Source organism: Oryctolagus cuniculus, chromosome 8 (genome assembly GCF_051225735.1).
Source record: "Oryctolagus cuniculus isolate XC-2025 breed Fujian yellow rabbit chromosome 8, ASM5122573v1, whole genome shotgun sequence".
In the NCBI taxonomy this organism is placed as follows: Eukaryota; Metazoa; Chordata; class Mammalia; order Lagomorpha; family Leporidae; genus Oryctolagus; species Oryctolagus cuniculus.
Genome location: NC_142874.1, coordinates 54,971,152 through 54,993,824, shown reverse-complemented (window position 1 = coordinate 54,993,824; position 22,673 = coordinate 54,971,152). Strand labels below are relative to the sequence as shown.

Sequence of the window (22,673 nt, the reverse complement as noted above, 5' to 3'; positions counted from 1 at the left end):
GTGACTTGGGCCATCCTCCACTGCACTCCCTGGCCACAGCAGAGAGCTAGACAGGAAGAGGGGCAACCAGGACAGAATCTGGCGCCCCAACCGGGACTAGAACCCGGTGTGTTGGTGCCGCAGGCGAGGATTAGCCAAGTGAGCCACTATGCTGGCCATGTTGCATTTATCTTTTCCCTCAGGTGAAGTGATCTTCTCCTCCAATGTCCTCATGATAAAGCCCCCTACATACATTTTAGCTGCCTTTTAAATTTTTAAGTCATTTTTAAGTATTTGAAAGGCAGAGTGACAGAGAGAGAGAGAGAGAGAGACAGAGATGTGCTGGTGTTCACTGATTCCATCTGCTGATTCACTCCCCAAGTGGCTGCAATAGCCAGGGCTGGGCCAGGTCAGAGCCAGGATCAGGAATGCGGCCGGTGCTACGGCTCACTAGGCTAATCCTCCTCATGCTGCGCTGGCACCCCAGGTTCTAGTCCCAGTTGGGGCGCCGGATTCTGTCCCAGTTGCTCCTCTTTCCAGGCCAGCTCTCTGCTGTGGCCCAGGAAGGCAGTAGAGGATGGCCCAAGTCACTGGGCCCTGCACCCACATGGGAGACCAGGAGGAAGCACCTGGCTCCTGGCTTCAGATCAGCACAGTGCGCCGGCCGTTGCGGCCATTTGTGGGGTGAACCAACGGATAGGAAGACCTTTCTCTTTCTCTCTCTCTCTCTCTGTCTGAATCTCTGTCAAAAAAAAAAAAAAAAAAAAAAAAAAAGATCAGAAATGCGATCCAGGTCTACCACTTGCATGGCAGGGGCCCAAGTATTTATGCCAGCTTCCACTCCTTTCCCAGGTGCATTATTAGAGAGCTAGATCAGAAGTGGAACAGCTGGGACTTGAACAAGAGCTTTGATATGGGATGGTGGTATCATAGGCAGTGGCTTAACCTGCTATGCCAAAATGCCTGCCCCCTTTAAGTATCCTTTAAAATTTATTTATTTGAGAAGAAAGAGAGAGAGAGAGACAAAGGGAGAGTTCCCATCTACTGACTCTTTGCCCAAGTGCCCACAATGGCTTAGGTTGGGCTGGGTGTCAAAATGAGGAGCTGGGAATTCAACCCAGGTCTCCCACATGGGTGGCAGGAACCCAATCATTTGAATAATTGTGGCTGCCTCCCAGGGTCTGCATTAGCAGAAGATGGAATTGAAAGCAGGTACTTTGGGGGCTGGCACTGTGATGCTGCGGGTTAAAGCCCTGGCCTGAAGCGCCGGCATCCCATATGGGCGCCATTTCTAGTCCCGGCTGTTCTTCTGTTCAGCTCTCTGCTATGGCCTGGGAGAGCAGTAGAAGATGGCCCAAGTCCTTGGGCCCCTGCACCCATGTGAGAGAACCGGAAGAAGCTCCTGGCTCCTGGCTTCAGATCAGTGCAGCTATCTGGGAGTGAACCAGTGGATTGAAGACCTCTATGTCTCTACCTCTCTCTGTAACTCTGTCTTTCAAATAAATAAATAAAATAAATCTTTTTTTTTTTTAAAGAAAGCAGGTACTTTGATACAGTGCATGGTGTCTTATCTGCTAATTTTCTGCCCTATCTAAAATTACAACTTCCAGGTCCAACCAACACTCACATTCCCTTTATTTTCATTGCTTTTATTCTGAACACTCAGTCTCTAACACACATACAGTTTTATTATTTATTTTGTTCATTATCAGGTACCACTCTAGAATATTAGCTGGGGAGAACTTGAGGTCTCAGTTACTTTTTGCTGAACGTATGAATGAATGATTCATGACACAAAGCATACATCCTCAATATCATTTGAACTGAACTGAACCAGAAAATATCTGCATAGCCCCTTATGTAATATAGATGGGGATAGACGTATGTATTGTTACACACAGAGTTCTCCGTAGATTATGTGGCCTCTCTTCAGTGATATTGATAGAGAGATGGACTCCTGGCTAGGTAGGCAGGTATGAGGGCCCCTCCCCCTCCATCTGGAGCTGAGTCGTGGAGGGCCTGAGAAGAGTGTAGCAGCAGCTTCTGTGAAGCATGCTGATGTCACACGCTAGTCCTTGTCATCAAGGTTTCTCTGTGCTGTTGTAACTGATCTGGGTAACGAGAATTGTATGTCTTAGGGGAACGTTTCATGTGTTTTCTGTTGTTGCTCTTACCTCTCCACTGGGACGTTCACCCAATTAACCAATCAAAACCACCCCTTCCCTGGATGAATCACAAGAATGTCCCGTTTTCCAGCCTATAAAACCCCCTCATCAGCCCTCAACAGCTCCCTTCTTTAGGGGCTTCTCTTGTTGCTTCCGAGAGCTTTTCCTTTTGCTTTCTCTGCTTCCTTTCAATAAACTACTTCTGCTTTACCCACTCTTTCTTGTCCATGCTCCTCATTCTTCATGGAGATGAGACACGAACTCAGCAGAGAAAAAGAATTGTAATAACTGCAGACTCCGCAACAATATTACACAGCCTTAATGTCTTCATGTACTATGTTCATGCATTAATATGTATTATTTATGAGCATATATATGTGAATAAAAGTACAAGCATTAAAGATTTTCTAATTTTATTTAAATGAGTTCAGATCAAACTCAACATCTGCAAACAGTACAATAAGGTAGAAGTATAGCAAAAATTATAGTGAGTACAGATTGAACAGTAGCTCAGTTCCTACGATACACAACTTAAATCAAAGATGAGATTATTTGTACTCTTCACTGCAATGTCACACTCTGATCTCAGAGAGTAGAAAACTTTGAAAACATAGAAAACCTCAAATCTCTCAGTCCTAAAATCTATCAATACCTACCAACAATCTTCAAGGCACGTTAAAGTTTCCTTGAAAAGAAGTCTTTTTACAACTAAGATTATTAAAAGTATAAGAGCCGCTATCAGACACTCTATAGCATTTTTGTGAAGTATCTCAGCAGGAGACTAGCCTTGCGGGGAGGCAGCCTCAGAACCCACACTGGCTTCCCCCTGTAAATCAGCCCCAGCAGAGAGATCTGGCTCAGCTGGAGGATTTTCTCCTTCTGGTTTGGCACATTCATCAGAGCTCTCCTCTGTTGTGCCTTTATCAATGGCAACAGCTTCATCTGCGGCTGCATCTGTAACCTCTGGGGTGGTTTCAGAGCTGGCTTCTGCGGTTTCACCTGTCGCAGTGTCACCTGTCATGGTGTCACCCGCTGTGGTGTCTGTAACCTCTGGTCCAGCTTCAGCCTCGACTGTGGTTGTTTCCACCGAAGCAGGCTCCGTATCATCTGGGCAGACTGTGGCCTCTTCTGGGACAGCAGTTGTAGCCCCTACTACCTCAGCTTCCACGACGGGTTCCTCAGGGGCTTCTGGACTTTCTTCCTCAGCTTCCACAACATTCTCTTGTTCACCTTTAAGATTCAGTCCATTAAGCAGAGCATTAATTTAAAGAGCATGGCAATACAGTTGGAACATCGTGCAGTCAATTTAAAAAGTGAGACACATCTGTATGTATTGCTATATAAAGGTCTTCAAAGGAGGCTGCAAAGTGAAAAAGCGAGGAAAGAACTATGCACACGGGAGGCCTCCATCTGTGTTAGGACAAAGTAGGGGGAGGGCGGTTAGTAAAATGCCCGGTTACCTTTGCAGAGACTGTCTCCAGGAGATTGCAAAGAACTGGTATTATTGGTTGCTTCTCAGGAGGGAAAACAAAGGATCTGCTTTCTGTAAACTCTTTTGAACTAAAAAAATTGCATATAGGGCCAGTGCTGTGGCCTCGTGGGCTAAGCCTCTGCCTGCGGAACTGGCATGCCATATAGGCACCAGTTTGAGTCCCAGCTGCTCCTCTTCCAATCCAGCTCTCTGCTATGGTCTGGGAAAGCAGCGGAAAATGGCCTAAGTGCTTGGGCCCTTGCATCCATGTGGGAGACCTGGAAGAAGCTCCCGGCTCCTGGCTTTGGATAGGCTCAGCTCCAGCCATTGCAGCCATTTTTTTTTTTAAATTTTTTTTTGACAGGCAGAGTGGACAGTGAGAGAGAGAGACAGAGAGAAAGGTCTTCCTTTGCCGTTGGTTCACCCTCCAATGGCCGCCGCGGCCGGCGCGCTGCGGCCGGCACACCGCGCTGATCCGATGGCAGGAGCCAGGAGCCAGGTGCTTTTCCTGGTCTCCCATGGGGTGCAGGGCCCAAGCACCTGGGCCATCCTCCACTGCACTCCCTGGCCACAGCAGAGAGCTGGCCTGGAAGAGGGGCAACCGGGACAGAATCCGGCGCCCCAACCGGGGCTAGAACCTGGTGTGCCGGCGCCGCTAGGCGGAGGATTAGCCTAGTGAGCCGCGGCGCCGGCCTCATTGCAGCCATTTGGAGAATGAACCAGTGGATGGAAGACCTTTCTATCTCTCCCTCTCTGTCTGTAATTCTACCTCTCAAATAAATAAATCTTCTTTTTAAATGGCATATATTACTTATTCATGTGACATAGCATTGAACAGTAGCCAAGTTACTAGTTGATGGCTGAGGGATCAAAGATCCTCTTTCAGCCTCAGTTTGTCATCTATAAAATGGGAATGTTGATTACACCTTCCTTGCAGGGCTAGTGTGATTTAATATTTAATCATTGTGTGCACATAATTAAAATAATGTGCACGATCAAGAGATTTAAAACCAAAGAGTAGTTTAAGGCAAATAGAACACGCTAGAGTGAAAATGTAAAGGTTCTGTATGCATGCTTGCCATTTTATCAACCGAGGGCCTCCATAACCATGACCAATTCTATGATAGTGAAGTGTACTCTGGGCAGACACATGGGTGGTCTGAGCCCAAACTGAAACAGATTCATTTTGTGATTCAAAAAACATAACGAGGGCAATGAAAGTTCAAGCTGCTGAGAGAGACAGATACGAAAATTACGCCTGCGTGAATGAACACCTGAGTAGGGGGAAAATATTATCACACAAAGAAGCCAAAGCCGCTGGTCAGCAGTACAAATGTAAAATGTGTTCATTTGTCAAATGCACTCAACCAAAGTATGCAGCGATATTCTTTAGGTCTTGGCTGGGTTTTTCTTTTCTGAATGAACTCCTAACTGGAGCCATTCTGGATTAAGTTAGCAAAGAAACAGAAAACACATAGCATTCACTGCTTAGATTAGGATGATGGGAATTAGTACCTCAAAACAAATAAGTAACTGGGAAATTCACTTTACCTTGAAGTGGGTGTAACTCTACTTTTGTTTTTTCTTCCAAGTTTGTTATATGTTCCGTGTGTTTGGCTTGCTCTGATGTGACTGACTTGTAAGTCTGAAAGTAAAAATGTGCTTACATTAATTTCTGAGCTCCAAGATTCATCAAGCCAAGTACAAAGGTATATACTCTCCGTATTATCATCAGTAGAAGTTTGAACCATAATCCCAAGATAGCAAAGAACGGAAATCAATGCACACCATTTTCTCCTTTACTCCCGCCTTGGAAGCCTTCATCATGAAGTAAAATACTTTAAAAAGAAAAGAAATAGAAGTCAAAGATAACTGCAGTCAACTCAGATGACCCACAGTGAATGAACGGTTAGACCAACCGTGGTCTGAACAAAGCAGGGAACACTGCTCAGCAATCAAAAGGAATGAACATTAGAGACAAGGACATGCGACAGTTTGGATGAAGCTTCAGGTAATTATTCTGAGTGAAACGAAAAAAGAAAAGGCAATCTTAAAACATTTCAAACCTTATAATTCCATTTATGTAATGTTCTTGAAATGGCAGAAGTATAGAAATGTGGAGGAGATCAGTGTTGCCAGAGTTTAGGAGGAAGGGAAGAGGGACCGGGAGAGAAGGGAGTGCAATTGTAAAAGGACAACCCAGGAATCCTTGTGGTGATGGAACCTGTCTGCACAGTGATGGTAAATATATGACTACATGTGGTATAACTGCATAGGATTAAGCACACATACGCGTGCACCCACACACACACACACAAATACATGCGTGTAAAACCTGTGAAACCAGAATAGGATCAGTGGTGGTATCAATGTCCATTTCTGGGTTGTGATATAGTAATGTAATTATGAAAGATTATCATCATTAGGGAAAATAAGATGAATAGCATAGGAGATCTCGCTGTTTTATTTCTTGTAACTGCATGTGAATGTCAAATTATCTGATGAGAAAAAGTTTTAAAAAAATGACAGAATGACATTTGGCCAGATCCTACTAAAGATTCCTTAAGTAAGCAAGGGTTAGTCGTTAAAAGCAACAACCTGACTACAGTTACTTGAGAAATGCTATTGAGAAGAAAGCTGTCTTAATCACAGACAGCATGTGCAGGTTCCCTTTCATCTCACATTTAGGGAGACTTTTGGTCTCACAAAGGCATTTGAAAAATGAAAACCTTAGTATTCAGATAATGTTGTTTTTATTATCTCATTTTTTTTTTTTTTTTTGACAGGCAGAGTGGTCAGTGAGAGAGAGAGACAGAGAGAAAGGTCTTCCTTTGCCGTTGGTTCACCCTCCAGTGGCCACCGCGGCCAGCGCGCTGCGGCCGGCGCACCGCGCTGATCTGATGGCAGGAGCCAGGAGCCAGGTGCTTTTCCTGGTCTCCCATGGGGTGCAGGGCCCAAGCACCTGGGCCATCCTCCACTGCACTCCCTGGCCACAGCAGAGAGCTGGCCTGGAAGAGGGGCAGCCGGGACAGAATCTGGCGCCCCAACCGGGACTAGAACCCGGCGCCGCTAGGCGGAGGATTAGCCTAGTGAGCCGCGGCGCTGGCCTTTTTTTTTTTTTTTTTTTTGACAGGCAGAGTGGACAGTGAGAGAGAGAGAGAGAGAGAGAGAGAGAGAAAGGTCTTCCTTTACCGTTGGTTCATCCTCCAATGGCCGCTGCAGCCAGCGCACCGCGGTGATCCGAAACCAGGAGCCAGGTGCCTCCTCCTGGTCTCCCATGTGGGTGCAGGGCCCAAGGACTTGGGCCATCCTCCTCTGCACTCCCGGGCCACAGCAGAGAGCTGGACTGGAAGAGGAGCAACCAGGACAGAATCCAGCACCCCGACTGGGACTAGAACCCGGTGTGCCGGCGCCACAGGAGGAGGATTAGCCTATTGAGCCACGGCACTGGCCTATTATCTCAGTTTTTAAAAAATGTTAATAATGGTTTAACTCTCCCTGGTAAGATAATAGATTTTAAAATTTTGTATATGTGCATTCAGTATTTTCTAAATCCTTAATAATGAGAAGCCAAGGGCCTTATTAAAAATTGTGCTATATAATTTAGAAACCATTTTATAGTAGAAAAATTAGACTGCGAAAATGGAAAATCTGTAACCTTAAGGGTAGAAGTGATACAAAAGTAACTCTTTTTTTTTTAAGAGTTAATTATTTATTTGAAAGGCAAAGTTATGCAGAGGCAGAGAGAGAGAGAACGAGAAAGCTTCCACGGGCTGGTTCATGCCCCAGATGGCTGCAATGGCTGGAGCTGCACCGATCCGAAGCCAGAGGCCAGGAGCTTCTTCCGGGTCTCCCATGCAGGTGTAGGGGCCCAAGGACTTGGACCATCCTCCACTGCTTTCCCAGGTCATAGCAGAGAGCTGGGTCAGAAGTGGAGCAGCCAGGACTCAAACTGGCGCCCATATGGGATGCTGGCACTGCAGGCGGCAGCTTTACCCACTAAGCCACAGCAAAGGCCCTAAACAAAAGTGACTCTTTTATAACAAATTCCCCAGAGTTTGGTAAAGGCAGGTGTGAATGCTCTGGCTTTGAAACCTGCAGAGCAAACAGGACCAGCAGGAATGATAACTTTTTTGTACAGAGGCAGGGAATTTTTTTCTTAGTTCAGTGGGAGTTCCTGACAGCCAGTGTGCTGAGTCAGCATCGTCAGTTCTCAGTACCGTAAAGTTGAACCGGCAGCAAGTTCACAGCCCTGACATGGCCCTGCCAGCAGCCACACCCCAAGGGATATTGGTCTTATTGCTCAAGGCGGGGCTAAATCACAAGGTGAGAAAAAAGGCTAACTTTAGTTAGAATTGAGGAGATGACAATATTAGAACAATTTACACTGATGGATCCCCGGGGGATCTAACTTTCCCAAATGCAGCCTAATGACATACAGAGTAGAATAAAAAACCTGTCATCAGGTCAGCATCATGGTGCAGCGAGTTAAGCCTCTGCTTGCAATGCCGGCATTCCCTGTTAGGGTGCTCGTTCGAGTTCCTGCTGCTCCACCTCCTCAGCCGGCTCCCTGCTAAAGAACTGGGAAAGCAGAAGAAGAAGGCCCAAGTACTTGGGCTCCTGCTACCAATGTGGGAGACTCAGATGGAGTTCCAGCTTCCTGCCTTCTCTCTGGCTCTGATCTGGTTGTTGTGGCCATTTAAGGAGTGACCAGCTGTTGGAAGATCTCTCTTGCGCGCGCGCTCTCTCTCTCTCTGTCATGCTTTTGCTTTCTCTTTGCCGCTCCCTCTCATTCTCTCTCTGTCACTCTGCCTTTTACATAATAAATAGACAAACAAACAAACAAATAATTTTAAAAAACAACCTGTCATAAGAAAAGATCTCAAGGGGCCAGCACTGTGGGGCAGCAGGTTGAGCTATTGCCTGCAGTCCTGCAGTGCTGTCCACATCCCATATGGACAGTGGTTCCAGGCCTGGCCCAGCCCTGGTCTTTGTGACCATTTGGGGAGTGAACCCGCGGATGGAAGATATCTCTCTCCCTCTCTTTCTCTCTCCTTCTCTCTGTAACTCTACCTTTCAAATAAATAAATTTAAAAATCTTTAAAAAAATGTGGTCTCAAATTTAGACTTTAGAAGTTATTGGCAAATATTATTATTTTATTATTAAATATATCACAATTTAAATAAGCAAGTCTAATAGTACTTTCTAAAAAAACACCCAGACCCCCAGAAAACTGAAGTGACTGGTGCTCTCAGATTTCAAGGTGCCCTGACAGTAGATTTCACTTAGTGTTTTTGTTTTTGTTTTGACAGGCAGAGTGGACAGTGAGAGAGAGAGACAGAGAGAAAGGTCTTCCTTTGCCGTTGGTTCACTCTCCAATGGCCGCCGCGGCCGGCGCACTGCGCTGATCCGATGGCAGGAGCCAGGTGCTTCCTCCTGGTCTCCCATGGGGTGCGGGGCCCAAGGACTTTGGGCCATCCTCCACTGCAGAGGATGTGGCCATCCCTGGCCATAGCAGAGAGCTGGCCTGGAAGAGGGGCAACCGGGACAGAATCCGGCGCCCCGACCAGGACTAGAACCCGGTGTGCCGGCGCCGCAAGGCGAAGGATTAGCCTAGTGAGCTGCGGTGCTGGCCCTTTTTTTTTTTTTTGTAGATTTCACTTAGAAATGAAAAACTGAGCCTGTCTACTGAGCACCCAGAAGGTCAGTTCCTATAAACCTAACACAGAATTTATTTTCATACAGGACACAGACGTGAGGGGGAGACTTTAATACAGATTCTGCAGTGCCTTAAATTTTGTATTTCCTCCTTAAAATAGACTAAGATTCTTGGGAGTTAAGGCTTCCAATATTTGAGATGAAAACAACATAATCTTTATGATGGAAGGGGACACAGCGACCACAACCTTGGCCAGTTTCTACTCTATGAAAGGACAAGGAGATAACATACTCTTAGCGATAGCCAGTTTAAAACCTCTCAGTGTTAGATAGATCTCTTTTACAAGGAAAGAATTAGCAAATGAAAACGGTTCGTGTCTGGCACTCTTAAATGTAATTAGGTGAAGGTGCTGTCCAGATGAAACCCAATCAGTCTTTCCTTCAAGATCATCATGTGGTGCTTTCAGCAGTCTATATCCAACTAGCATGGCCCTGGGCAGTGAATATAATAGCTTTTGTTTATTTTTAAATTTATTTGAAAGAAAGAGAAACAGAGAAAGGGAGAGAGGAGGAGAGTAAGAAGGAGAGAGGGAGAGAGATCTCTCCATCCATTGGTATACTCCCCAAATTCCCACAACAGCTGGAGCTGAAGCTAGGAGCCGGGGACAGGGACCCAACTACTTAAGTCATCACCTGTTGCCTCCCAGGGTATGCATTCGCAGGAAGCTGGAACTGGGAGTGGAGATGGGACGCAGACCCAGGCACGTTGATATGGGATGTGACCATCCGAGGCCAAATGTACACTGCAACTTCAACAGTAGGAAGATGGTACAAGCAAAGGAAGCTGGGTGTGACTGAAAGTTTCTAAGTTAGTGGAGGACAGAGTGTAAGTGAAAGGTCTTCAATTTTCTGACTTCTTCAGGCTCCCCAAATTCTGAACCTTAGAATACACTGCCGGCCGGCGCCACGGCTCACTAGGCTAATCCTCCGCTTGTGGCGCCGGCACCCCGGGTTCTAGTCCCAGTTGGGGCGCCGGATTCTGTCCCTGTTGCTCCTCTTCCAGTCCAGCTCTCTGCTGTGGCCCGGGAATGCAGAGGAGGATGGCCCAAGTACTTGGGCCCTGCACCCGCATGGGAGACCAGGAGGAAGCACCTGGCTCCTGGCTTAGGATCGGCGCAGTGCACTGGCCGCACTTGGGGGGTGAACCTATGGAAGGAAGACCTTTCTCTCTGTTTCTCTGTCTAACTCTGCCTGTCAAAAAAAAAAAAAAAAGAATACACTGTCATTTTACCTAGTCCTGTGAGACTTGGTTAGCACTAAAACCCCTTTATGCATACTTCTGTAGGAGCAAATCAAACTATAGCAATTGTGTTCTCTCATAGTTTCCCAAGAATTTATACTTACTCGGTTCTCATTTACAATAAAGATTAGATTTTGCTTTAGGAAGCTTATGAGAAAATGGTGGGTCATTCAAATAGGCTTATCTTACTTAACTCATAATGTTGTGCTTTTCTAGCTGTGACGTCACACTATGAAAAGTTTTCTGTTACAGGGGACATCTGGAGAAAGTAGACAGGGAGACTGAGGAGAAAAACATACTTTTCATTTTGTTTATTTTGAATTTTTTTAAGGAACCAGGCCAAACGCCCACTCATAATATGATATCTTAAAAATAATACATCTGAGGAGGGTGTTGGGCAGAGCAGTTAAGACGCCACTTGGAGCACCTCCATCCTATGTTGGAATGACTGGCTGGAGTCGCTCCAGCTCCCTGCTGCTGTACACTGTGCGAGGCAACAGGTGACGGCTCAGGTAGTTGGGTCCCTAACACCCACATCAGAGACCTGCCTTGAGTTCCCGGTTCCCAGCTTCATTCTGGTCCACCCCTGGCCACTGTGGGCATTTGGGGAATGGATCAGCAGCTGTAAGATCTCTGTCCATTTCTCTCTCTCTCTCTCTCTCTCTCTCTCTCTCCCTTTTGAATAAATAAATACTTTTAAAAAGCCTTAAAACTATGTTAAAAATATAAAACTAATCAAACCTCTGGAAACAGTAAAAAGATGAGGAGGAGGAGGAGTAAGGGGGTGAGTAGTTTCAGGCAGTGGAACTATTCTGCATGAAACTACGATGACAGTTACACGCCCTTATGTAACTGTGGAAGCCCACAGAATAGAGGACTTGAAGAGGAAGCTCCAGTGTAAATCACAGGCTTTGTTCATAGTGGTGGGTCTACAGGCGCTCACTAATTGTACCACACGCACCACACTTAGGAAAGATGCTAACGGGGAAAGGCGCAGGGGGGCGGGAGGCAGCATATGGGAACTTTCTGTACTTCCTGCTCATTTTTCTGCAAACCTAAAACCACTCTAAGAAAGAAAGTCCATTATTTTTGTAAAGGTTAGCAAATCTTCCAAAACAGTTCTTGTTAAATGTTAATTATAGAATCTTATAGAACCATCACAACTATTAAATCAGCCAAGAGTCTGGCATATGCTAAACACTAAAATGTCAGTGGTTATTATTATCATTTATAACAAGAACATTTTTAATTGAAAATCATCTATATTAATAGTATTAAGAAACATTTATTTTATACTTGGAAAAGTCTTCATTTTACTTATGAAAACCAAGTTCTTTTTTATTTTTTTATTTTTTTTAATTCTTTTTATTATTTAATAAATGTGAATTTACAAAGTGCAACTTTTGTATTGTTGTGGCTTTCCCCGCCCCCAACGAAAACCGAGTTCTAATGACAGCACGGTATGTATGCTTAATGACACTTAACCCTATTGCTACACTGCATATTTGATGAATCCCATGTCCTGACCTTGACAGTGCTTTGAGCTTACCATAGGTTGTAAAATATATGAATTCCAGGGCCAGCGCTGCGGCACAGCAGGTTAAAGCCCCGGCCTGCAGTGCCAGCATCCCATATGGGCGCTGGTTCAAGTCCCTGATGCTCCACTTCCATCCAGCTCCCTGCTAATCTACTTAGGAAAGCAGCAGAGAATAGCCCAAGTCCTTGGGCCCCTGCACCCATGTGGAAGACCTGGAAGAAGCTCCTGGCTCTTGATTTTGGTCTGGCCCAGCCCTGGCCATTGCGGCCATTTAGGGAATGAACCAAAGGATGGAAGACTCTCTCTCTCTCCCTCTCTCCCTCTCTCTGTGGCTCTGTCTTTCAAATAAATAAATTAAATCTTTAAAAATATACATAAATCCCTAAACATTATGGTTATTTAAATACTTACATAATATCCGCCAGCACTGACTGTGACACCAACAACCAGGTAATAAATCATATTTGATCCAGATGCTCCGGGGAATTTGATAGATGACACCCGGCGAAGAGATGCTAAGAAAGCAAATTTAAACACAGCATCACCACCAGGCAAAACTATTTAAAATAGTTACATCTTTAAAAAAAAAAATGTCTGGGGCAGTGTTGTGCTGCAGTGGGTTAAGCTGTTGCTTGGAATGCCCACATCCCATAATGCAGCGGTTGAGATCCAGTCTCATCTTCACTCACAATCCAACTCCCTACCAGTGTGCACCCTGGGAGGCAGCAGATGACGGCCCAGGAACTGGGGGCCTTGTCACCCACATGGAAGACCTCCACAAGTTCCTGGCTCTGGGTTTTGGCCTGGGCCAGCCCTGATTGTTGCAGACATTTGGGAAATGAAACAGTGTATGGAAGACCTCTCTCTCCCTCTCTCTCTCTGTCACTCTGCTTTCATATAAATAAAAATTTCTCCTCAGTGAGCCTAAAACCTATTAACATCAAGTGATTCAGCTTAAGGGAGTACAGTATTACAAGGCAGGGCAATCATTCCACTTGACATTCTCCCAATCCAATTTGGTAAATACTTATGAAACCTGTCATCTTAATGCTTAGCATCATGTTTTTCTTGGAAGAGGTGCAGGTGTGGGTAAGGAGAAACGACAAAAACACTAAACAATTTTAACAGCCAAATGAGATGCATATTGGCAGAAAAAAAATCCAGTTACTATGTGTTGTCGACTACATGACTCAGCAGAAATAATTGTCAAATAAAGTAAGTTAAATATATATGTGCTTAAATTGTATTTATATGTTAAATAAAACATTTATGTTAAAATTCCACATATTTCTAAAAATCTACAAAACAAATATAGATAAAAGAAGAAACATCAATTTCTTGAGTACTGTATAAAGCACTGCTTTCTTAAGCCAAAGGCTTTGCAACAAGGCCATATCTGAAATAGAGGAGCCAGGGCTGGCATGTGGCACTGTGGGTTAAGTTACAGCCTGTGACGCCACGCATCCCATATGAGCTGCTCCACTTCTGATCCAGCTCCCTGATAATGTGCAGCGGACGATGGCTCAAGTGCTGCGACTCATCCTACCTATGTGGGAGACCGGCATGGCATTCTAGGCTCTTAACTTCAGCCTAGCCCGGCCCTGGCCAGTATGGCCATTTGGGGAGTGAACCAGCAAGTGGAAGATCTCTCTCTCTTCTCTCTCTCTGTAACTCTGCCTTTCAAATAAATAAATCATTCTGAAAAATGAAAAAGTGTCATTCTGTGAAAACTAAATGAAATAGATGAAGGTACTATATTATTATCTTTTTTTTAATTTATTTTATTTTTTTTGACAGGCAGAGTGGACAGTGAGAGAGAGAGACAGAGAGAGAAAGGTCTTCCTTTGCCGTTGGTTCACCCTCCAATGGCCGCCGCTGCAGCCGGCGCACCGCGCTGATCCGATGGCAGGAGCCAGGATCCAGGTGCTTTTCCTGGTCTCCCATGGGGTGCAGGGCCCAAGCACCTGGGCCATCCTCCACTGCACTCCCTGGCCACAGCAGAGAGCTGGCCTGGAAGAGGGGCAACCGGGACAGAATCCGGCGCCCCGACCGGGACTAGAACCCGGTGTGCCGGCGCCGCAAGGTGGAAGATTAGCCTATTGAGCCACGGCGCCGGCTCATCTTTTTTTTTTAATTTGACAGAGCTATAGACAGGGAGAGAGACAAAGAGAAAGGTCCTCCTTCCACTGGTTCACTCCCTAAATGGCCACTACAGCTGGAACTGTGCCGATCCGATGCCAAGAGCCAGCAGCCAAGTGCTTCCTCCTGGTCTCCCATGTGGGTGCAGGGGCTCAAGCACTCGGGCCATCCTCCACTGCCCTCCCGGGCCACAGCAGAGAGCTGGACTGGAAGAGGAGCAACCAGGAGTAGAACCCGGTGCCCAAATGGAATGCTGGTGCCAAAGGAGGAGGATTAATGAAGTGAACCACAGTGCTGGCCCCATGTATTATTATCTCTAAGTATATTTATTATATACTGCTAGAATTTGTGCAATACCATATTGCCCTGGAATTGAAATTTTTGCAACCGACTCAAAGCTGGAAGGGGCTTAACATTCATTTAGCTGAGAGTCTTCATTTTAAAGATAAGGAAGTAGAGATATTTATTTATTCATTCAACAAACACAGTGGAGTATTTATTATGTGTTTGGAATTGTGAGAAGCATTAATGATACAACTAGGTACAAGACAGACAAGATCCCTCGCCTCAAGTAGCTCACAATCTAGATGGAGGGGACATACATCCAGACAAATAACTGCAGACAAATAATTTTGAGATAATAAGACAAGTGCTGTAATACATGTTAGCAGATGATGCAAAGAAAAAACGTGAGGCCAGCACTGTGGCACAGTGGGTTAAGTCACTGCCTGCAGCACTGGCATAACACACTGGGCACCGGTTTGAGTCCTGGCTGCTGGCTGCTGGCTGCCCCACATCTGATCCAGTTCCCTGCTAATACCCCTGGAAGGCAGCAAAAGATGGCCTGTCACTCACTTGGGAGACCCAGAAGTTCCTGGATTCTTGCTTCGGCCCGGTCCAGCTCTGGCCATTTCAACCAGCAGATGGAAGATCTTGCTTTCTCTCTCTCTCTCTCTCTCTCTCTCTAACTCTGCCTTTCAAATAAATAAATATTAAAAAGAAAAATAGAAAAAAGAAGGGGCCAGCGCTGTGGCACAGTGGGTTAAAGCCCTGGCCTGAAGCGCCGACATCCCATATGGGCACCGGTTCTAGTCCCGGCTGCTCCACTTCCAATCCAGCTCTCTGCTATGGCCTGGGAAAGCAGCAGAAGATGGCCCAATTCCTTGGGCCCCTGCACCCATGGGAAGACCTGGAAGAATCTCCTGGCTCCTGGCTTCAGATAGGCACAGCTCCAGCTGTTGCGGCCATCTGGGTACTGAATAGTTGATGGAAGACCTCTCTCTCTCTGTGTCTCTACCTCTCTGTAACTCTGTCTTTCAAATAAATAAAATAAATCTTAAAAAAAAAAAAAACACCTCAGTTAATTGGCTCAAGGTGGTTCTCACAACTGAAGAGCCATGACCTGAGTTTCAAAGGAAAGCAGGAGTTTGTTCGCTAACTAGAAGGCGAAATGGCACTGGAAGCGGGAGGCGCGTGGGCATTCTGATGGGGCAGTGCAAAGTCATTTGATGTGGTCTGACAGAGACAGCCTAGCTGCAGGGTCTGCTGAGAGATTCTGACTTGTTCAGGGCAAATCTGGAAACATCTGCCCTACTGCAAACCATAAGTAGCACAATTATGATTTCCTCTTTATGTTCTTCTTATTTTGAATATAAATGGCCATCTCGTGGAAAAAAAAGTTCTTTTCCCACAAATGTACCCCCACAGGCTATGATAAGAGATGATTTTTATTTGTGGTGGGATTTGTTTGTTTAAAAATACATCTGCGGGGCCGGCTCTGTGGTGCAGGAGGTTAATCCTCCTCCGGTGCATCCCATATGGGCACCGGTTCTAGTCCTCGCTGCCCCTCTTCCAATCCAGCTCCCTGCTATGGCCTGGGAAAGCAGTAGAAGATGGCCCAAGTGCTTGGGTCCCTGCACCCACACGGGAAACCAGGAAGAAGCACCTGGCTCCTGGCTTCGGATCGGCACAGCTCCGGCCATTGCGGCCATCTGGGGAGTAAACCAACAGAAGGAAGACCTTTCTCTGTCTCTCCCTTTCACTGTATTTAACTCTACCTCTCAAATAAATAAACAAAATCTTTAAAAAAAAAATACATCTGTGAGGGGTTGGTGCTGTGGTGTAGGGGGTGAAGCTGCCACCTTGCAGCATAGGCATCCAATATGGGCACTGGTTCAAGTCCCGGCTGCTCCACTTCCCATCCAGCTCTCTGCTGTGGCCTGGGAAAGCAGTGGAGGATGGCCCCAGTCCTTGAGCCCCTTCATCTGCCTGGGAGACCCAGAAGAAGCTCCTGGCTCCTGGCTTCAGATAGGCACAGCTCTGGCCATTGTGGCCAATTGGAGAGTGAACCAGCAGATGGAAGACCTCTCTCTCTCTCTCTCTCTCTCTCTCTTTTTCTGCCTCCCCTTCTTTCTGTGTGTAACTCTGACTTTCAAATAAATATTTATATGGCAAAAAAATAAAAATAAGATAAAAATTTTAAAAAGATATATAGCTTAAAAAATACATCTGTGAAGGATTGGTGTTGTGGCCGGCGCCGTGGCTCAATAGGCTAATCCTCCGCCTTGTGGCGCCGGCACACTGGGTTCTAGTCCCGGTCGGGGCGCCGGATTCTGTCCCGGTTGCCCCTCTTCCAGGCTAGTGCTCTGCTATGGCCCGGAGTGCAGTGGAGGATGGCCCAAGTGCTTGGGCCCTGCACCCACATGGGAGACCTGGAAAAGCACCTGGCTCCTGGCTCCTGGCTTCGGATCAGTGCGATGCGCCGGCCGCAGCGGCCACTGGAGGGTGAACCAACAGCAAAAGGAAGACCTTTCTCTCTCTCTCTCTCTCTCTCTCTCTCTCACTATCCACTCTGCCTGTCAAAAAAAAAAAAAAAAAAAAGTTGGTGTTGTGGTGCAGCAGATGTAGCCGCCACCTGCAACACTGACATCCTCCAATTTATGTCCCAGTTACTCCACTTCCAATCCAGCTCCCTGATAACAGCCTGGGGAAACAGCAAAAGAGGGCTCAATTGGTTGAGCTCCTGCCACCCATATGGGAGATGGAGAAGAAACTCCTTATTCCTGGGTTTGGCCTTGCCCAGCACTTGCCATTGTGGCCATCTGGGGAGTGAACCAGCGGGTGGAAGATCTCTCTCTCTCTCTGTTTCTTGCTCTCTCTTTGTAACTCTGTCTTTTAAACAAATAAATAAATCTTTAAAAACTATTGTACTTTAAAAGTACACCCGGGTCGGCGCTGTGGCGCAGCAGGTTAACGTCCTGGCCTGAAGCGCCAGCATCCCATTTGGGCTCTGATTTGAGACCCAGCTGTTCTATTTCTGATCCAGCTCTCTGCTGTGGCCTGGGAAAGCAGTGGAAGATGGCCCAGGCCCTTGGGCCCCTGCATCCTTGTGGGAGACCCAGAGGAAGCTCTTGGCTCCCGGCTTTGAATCAGCGCAGCTCCGGCCGTTGGGGCCAATTAGGTAGTGAACTATCGGACGGGAGACCTCTCTCTCTCTCTGCCTCTCCTCTCTCTGTGTAACTCTGACTTTCAAATAAATTTTTATTAAAAAAGTACATCAATGAACAAATAAGGCCGGCGCCGCGGCTCACTAAGCTAATCCTCCGCCTTGCGGCGCCGGCATACCGGGTTCTAGTCCCAGTCGGGGTGCCGGATTCTGTCCCGGTTGCCCCTCTTCCAGGCCAGCTCTCTGCTGTGGCCAGGGAGTGCAGTGGAGGATGGCCCAAGTACTTGGGCCCTGCACCCCATGGGAGACCAGGAGAATCACCTGGCTCCTGCCGTCGGATCAGCGTGGTGCGCCGGCCGCAGCACGCCGGCCGTGGCGGCCATTGGAGGGTTGAACCAACGGCAAAGGAAGACCTTCCTCTCTGTCTCTCTCTCTCTCACTGTCCACTCTGCCTGTCAAAAAAAAAATAGGAATAGTCCAGCTTTCTTATAGTTCAAGTTGACAGAAATATCAAAAACAGTTTTTTTAAATAGGGAGGAACAAAAATACCAGGCATTTAAGTAGACAATAAAATGATGGCCAAGTTATTTAAGACACAAAGAAATAGGACGTATTCAATGAGGATGAATTAATCAGACAAATTTCATCATATTGGTTCAATGGGAAACATAGATTCTGTATATTTTGAGAATGATATTTATTTACATGAGAAAATATTTACAATATATAAAGTGAAAAGCCATAGAAAAATACTCTCTATCATGGATTATCGTGGAAGCGATGTGCATGAGGAGAACAAATGTATGCAGGGGAAAGGCTCAGCAAACTGTCCTAAAATTTACTAGTGGTGTTCACTGTTTGCTGATCGGTAGGATGAACAGGTGACTTGATTTTCTGGTTTTTCCCCCAATGACCTGTTATAAGCCTAAATTATTAGTTCACTTAAAAGATATTTTTTTAAAATAGGCAGAGTGGACAGTGAGAGAGAGAAACAGAAAGGTCTTCCTTTGCCGTTGGTTCACCCTCCAATGGCGGCCGCGGCTGGCGCGCTCCGGCCGGCGCACCGCCCTGATCCGAAGGCAGGAGCCAGGTGCTTCTCCTGGTCTCCCATGGGGTGCAGGGCCCAAGCACTTGGGCCATCCTCCACTGCACTCCCTGGCCACAGCAGAGAGCTGGACTGGAAGGGGGCAACCGGGACAGAATCCGGCGCCCCGACCGGGACTAGAACCCGGTGTGCCGGCGCCACACGCGGAGGATTAGCCTAGTGAGCCGCGGCGCCGGCCTAAAAGATATATTTTTAAAAGCAAAGAGGTGAGGACAAAGTTTGATGAGATAGTTAAAAATTCATCTTTCGATAAAACTGAAATATTTTTATATTTTCATCAAAGTAGAGTGTGCCCATAAAAGCCTAATTCATGTTCACGGCTAAAGGCAAAATTCTTTCCATCAATAATAGCTCCTAAAACCCGTAAATCAGTGCTACAAAAATTGATGACAATTGGAGAAAGACTGGTAAGGATATAGTATTGCTAATGCTGAACTTAGAATTTGTAAGCCACTTTTATTTGAGGGGAGGGAATTACCTGAAATTTGTGCAGCTACCAAAAAAAAAAAAAAATGTGTGTGTGTGTGTGTGTGTGTGCTAGTGAGTAGCTAGTGAGTAGCAGGGACAGGGGATGCGGACAGAGGGCACAGAGGGTGCGAAAGGCCACAGTCGCTTTCTCCCCGCCCCACGCACATCTGAACGGCCGGGTTATCTTCTGAAGTCTGAAATAACTGTTTTCTCCCTCTTAACAGTGAACGAAGCATTGCTCTTGTTTCTCGGGCCGGAAGATGAAGGGCAGCGAGGACGACTGTGTGTGTCACCTCTAGGGGCGACTGTCTCCCACCAGTATTGTAAAAGAATGGTAAAGAAGGTGGAACTGGCCTGCCACCGCCACCCAGATGGCAGCGGGCAACTCCGGCCATCGGAGCAGCCTCAGATGCCGGCCGACGCGGACCGAGAATGCACTTTCCGCGAGGCTGTGCACGAGCCGTGCTCCCGTCGGGGCTGGAGAAAGAGAGACCCGCGCGCAAAGCTGCCCCCCCGCCCCGGCTCGGGGTGGGGCGGGGGAGAGAACGGGCTCGGTGCTCACCCTTGCCACTTCCCAGGCACCAGGCTAGGCGCTGCCCCGATTGTCCATTTAAGATTCCATCTCTCACAGCAACCTCCCCGTCAGCGAATTTCTGAATCTGTTGCCTTTCCCGCGCCAGTCACCCCATCCGAAGCTGATAGGGGCCTGGTCGACCCAAACAGTCGGATGGCCGCGGCCACTCTTAAGGCAGATGCCTCGAAGTTCGCTCCCTGTCCGGGGGATGCTCAGGGGCCCAGGAGCTCTCGGGGTTCAAGGCAGCCCTTGGCCAGGCAGAACCTAAATTTCATTGACTCCACGAACATTCACTGCGCTCACTCCCTGCGCGCGCCCCGCTGGTCTCGCTGGTCAGTGTCTACCCTCTCCTCACGTGCTGTGGGACCAAGAATTGGTCCCTAGGGTCATCAGAGTAGTAAGTTTCGAGTAAGTCAGCCGGACGCTTTTTTGCTAAGTGCTTTTTAACCACACGCGAACTTAGTCAAACGCATAACTAGCCTTGTCCCCTAGATGAGGAAAAGGGTTAAACCCGGGAAGTTTAGTCTGAACTTCAGAAGGCACGCCGGAAAGGCTTCCCCACCTTCAAAGACACCCCCTCTCCCACTCCGAGCTTCTGAGCGCCCTCCCCGAGACCCTCTTCCATCCCACCGCAAGCTCCGGCTGCCAGCAGGTGCAGCGGCCCCCAGCCTGAACCGCGGGACAGGCACCCCCACTCACCGTCCTTCCCGAGCGGCGCGGGGCTGGGGGGCGCCCTCAGAGGCAGCGCCAGGGTCTTGGAGACCGCCCTGCGGAGGTACATGGCGCGGCCGTTCGCTTCGCTGCAGCCTCCCAGCCCGGCGCTCGTGGCCCAGGCACAGGGAGGCGGGGAGTGGGCGGCGCCCCGCTCCGCCCCGGAGAGGGGGCCGACCCTCGCCCGCCCCGCCCCGGTGGCCCCCGGATGTGGGGTAACGGGTTGAGGTCTGCAGCATCCTGCCGGGTCCCTCTCCAGCTCTGTTGCTTCCCGGGCATTCGAGGGCCCGGGAGGGAGGTGAGGAAGGAATTCTAGAAATGGCCCTCACCTGCCCCCGGCCTGTTTTGTTCCGCTGAGTGTAACACGCCACAGCAGGCGGGAGAGGTAGTGGAACTGACATCAGGATTTCGACAAGCACAAGGTCCACGTCGTGCTCAATTTTATCGGAACCCACTTTATCTCATTGCACTCCCTTTCTTAGGAGAGGGAAGGACAGCGGGAAGTCTCTGACAGATGCTGTGAGGGCAAGGGTGGCCTTGGCCTTCCGTTACTACACTGGATGCACTAAGAAAACTCCCAGGCGGGTAAAGCCGCTGTGGCCTGCCACACGGGCAGCCCACATGGGCCCCGATTTCAGTCCCAGATGCTCCACTTACGATCCAGCTCCATCAGCAAGGATGGCCCAAATACTAGTACTCCTGCACCTGGCTCCTAGCTTTGGTCTGGCCCAGCCCTGGTCTTTGCAGCCATTTGGGGAGTGAACCAGCAGATGGAAGGGACTCTCTCTCTCTCTCTCTATCTCTTTCTCTCTCTTCCTCTCAGTGCGTAACTCTGGCTTTCAAATAAATAAATAAATATTTTTTTAAAAATGCAAAAACACAAAACACTCCCAGGCAGTGGTTGAATTCCTAGGCAGTCCACCGTCACAACAACTTTAAATATAAACCCTCAAATGCTGTTACTTTATGGCTTGTGAAATTAGTACTTCCCCATCAACTAAAAACAGCAAATGATTCAGTTCAATTAATTGACTCATCTTGGCTACAAGAAGTCGTCCAGGTTTGAATATGAAAACCAACAATTTATGCTTATAGCATTTTCTAAGTGGTTATTAAGTTTTGGAAGGGACCATTTCCTACTACAATCATCTGCTTGTGTATCTAGCACTTGACAGCTCATAAACCATTTTCACATCTATTATCTCTTCTAATTCTCCCTCTAACCCTCTAAAGAGGTGGCAGTATTCCTTTTAGCAAATTATGTCACCAAGTAGTGGGGGAGGAATGCCCAAGGACTTCAGATGCTCATGAATTAAAAAAAAAAAAAAAGAAAAGAAAGACATGAATATAATACTTTTAGCTCCAAGTTCTCTTGGCATATAGTAGGCACAATATGAGGGTGCTTTAAAAAGTTCCTGGAAAAATGGAATTAAAAGATCTACTTTGGTGCAAAAATTTTGAACCCCAGGGTGGGAATTGTGACTGCAGTTAAGGTGTCACCTGCAATACCTGCATATACCTGCATCCCATAGTGGAGTGCTTGGTGCCAGTTCTAGTTCCTCTAATTCCCATCCAGCTTCCTGCTAAAGCACACCCTGAGAGGAAGTATTGATGACTCAAGTAGACCAGATATCAAAAAGAAATGGAATCTAATAAAGCTTTCAGCTAAAATCAAATTAGTTCAAACAAGGCAAAAAAAAAAAAAAACAAACACATAAACACCGACATCCTATATTGGAGTCCAGTTTGAGTCCTAGCTGCTCTGCTTTGGATCCAGCTCCCTGCTCTTCTGCCTGGAAAAGCAGAGAAGAATGTCCTATATACTTGGACCCCTGCCACCCACGAGGAAGGTCTTGATGGAGGTCCAGGCTCTGGGTTTCAGCCTGGCCCAGCCCTAGCTGTTGTGGCCATTTGGGGAGTACATCAACAGATGAAAGATCCCTCTCTGTGAGTCATTCTGCCTTTCAAGTAAACAAGTCCCCTCCACCTTTTTTTAAATTAAAAAAAGAACATACACATACAAGGTGCTTTAAAAACTTTCCCAAAGCACTGTCTCATTTATTAAACAACCCTAAGGAGAAGGTAGGGATAATATTGATTATTCCTATTTTACATATGAA

The 22,673-nt window shown here is 47.1% G+C and overlaps 1 protein-coding gene across 1 annotated transcript; it reads right to left on the bottom strand.

The window, feature by feature from the left end:
- Positions 1-2,540: 2,540 nt before the first annotated feature.
- Positions 2,541-20,816, bottom strand: MGARP (mitochondria localized glutamic acid rich protein). The gene is made up of 4 exons (XM_008267433.5): positions 20,542-20,816; positions 12,523-12,626; positions 5,167-5,260; positions 2,541-3,374 (listed from the first exon to the last, which is right to left on the bottom strand). The coding sequence occupies exons 1-4, from the start codon at positions 20,621-20,623 to the stop codon at positions 2,926-2,928; spliced, it is 729 nt and encodes a 242-aa protein (XP_008265655.4). The 5' UTR covers positions 20,624-20,816; the 3' UTR covers positions 2,541-2,925.
- Between the last annotated feature and the right edge of the window lie 1,857 nt (positions 20,817-22,673).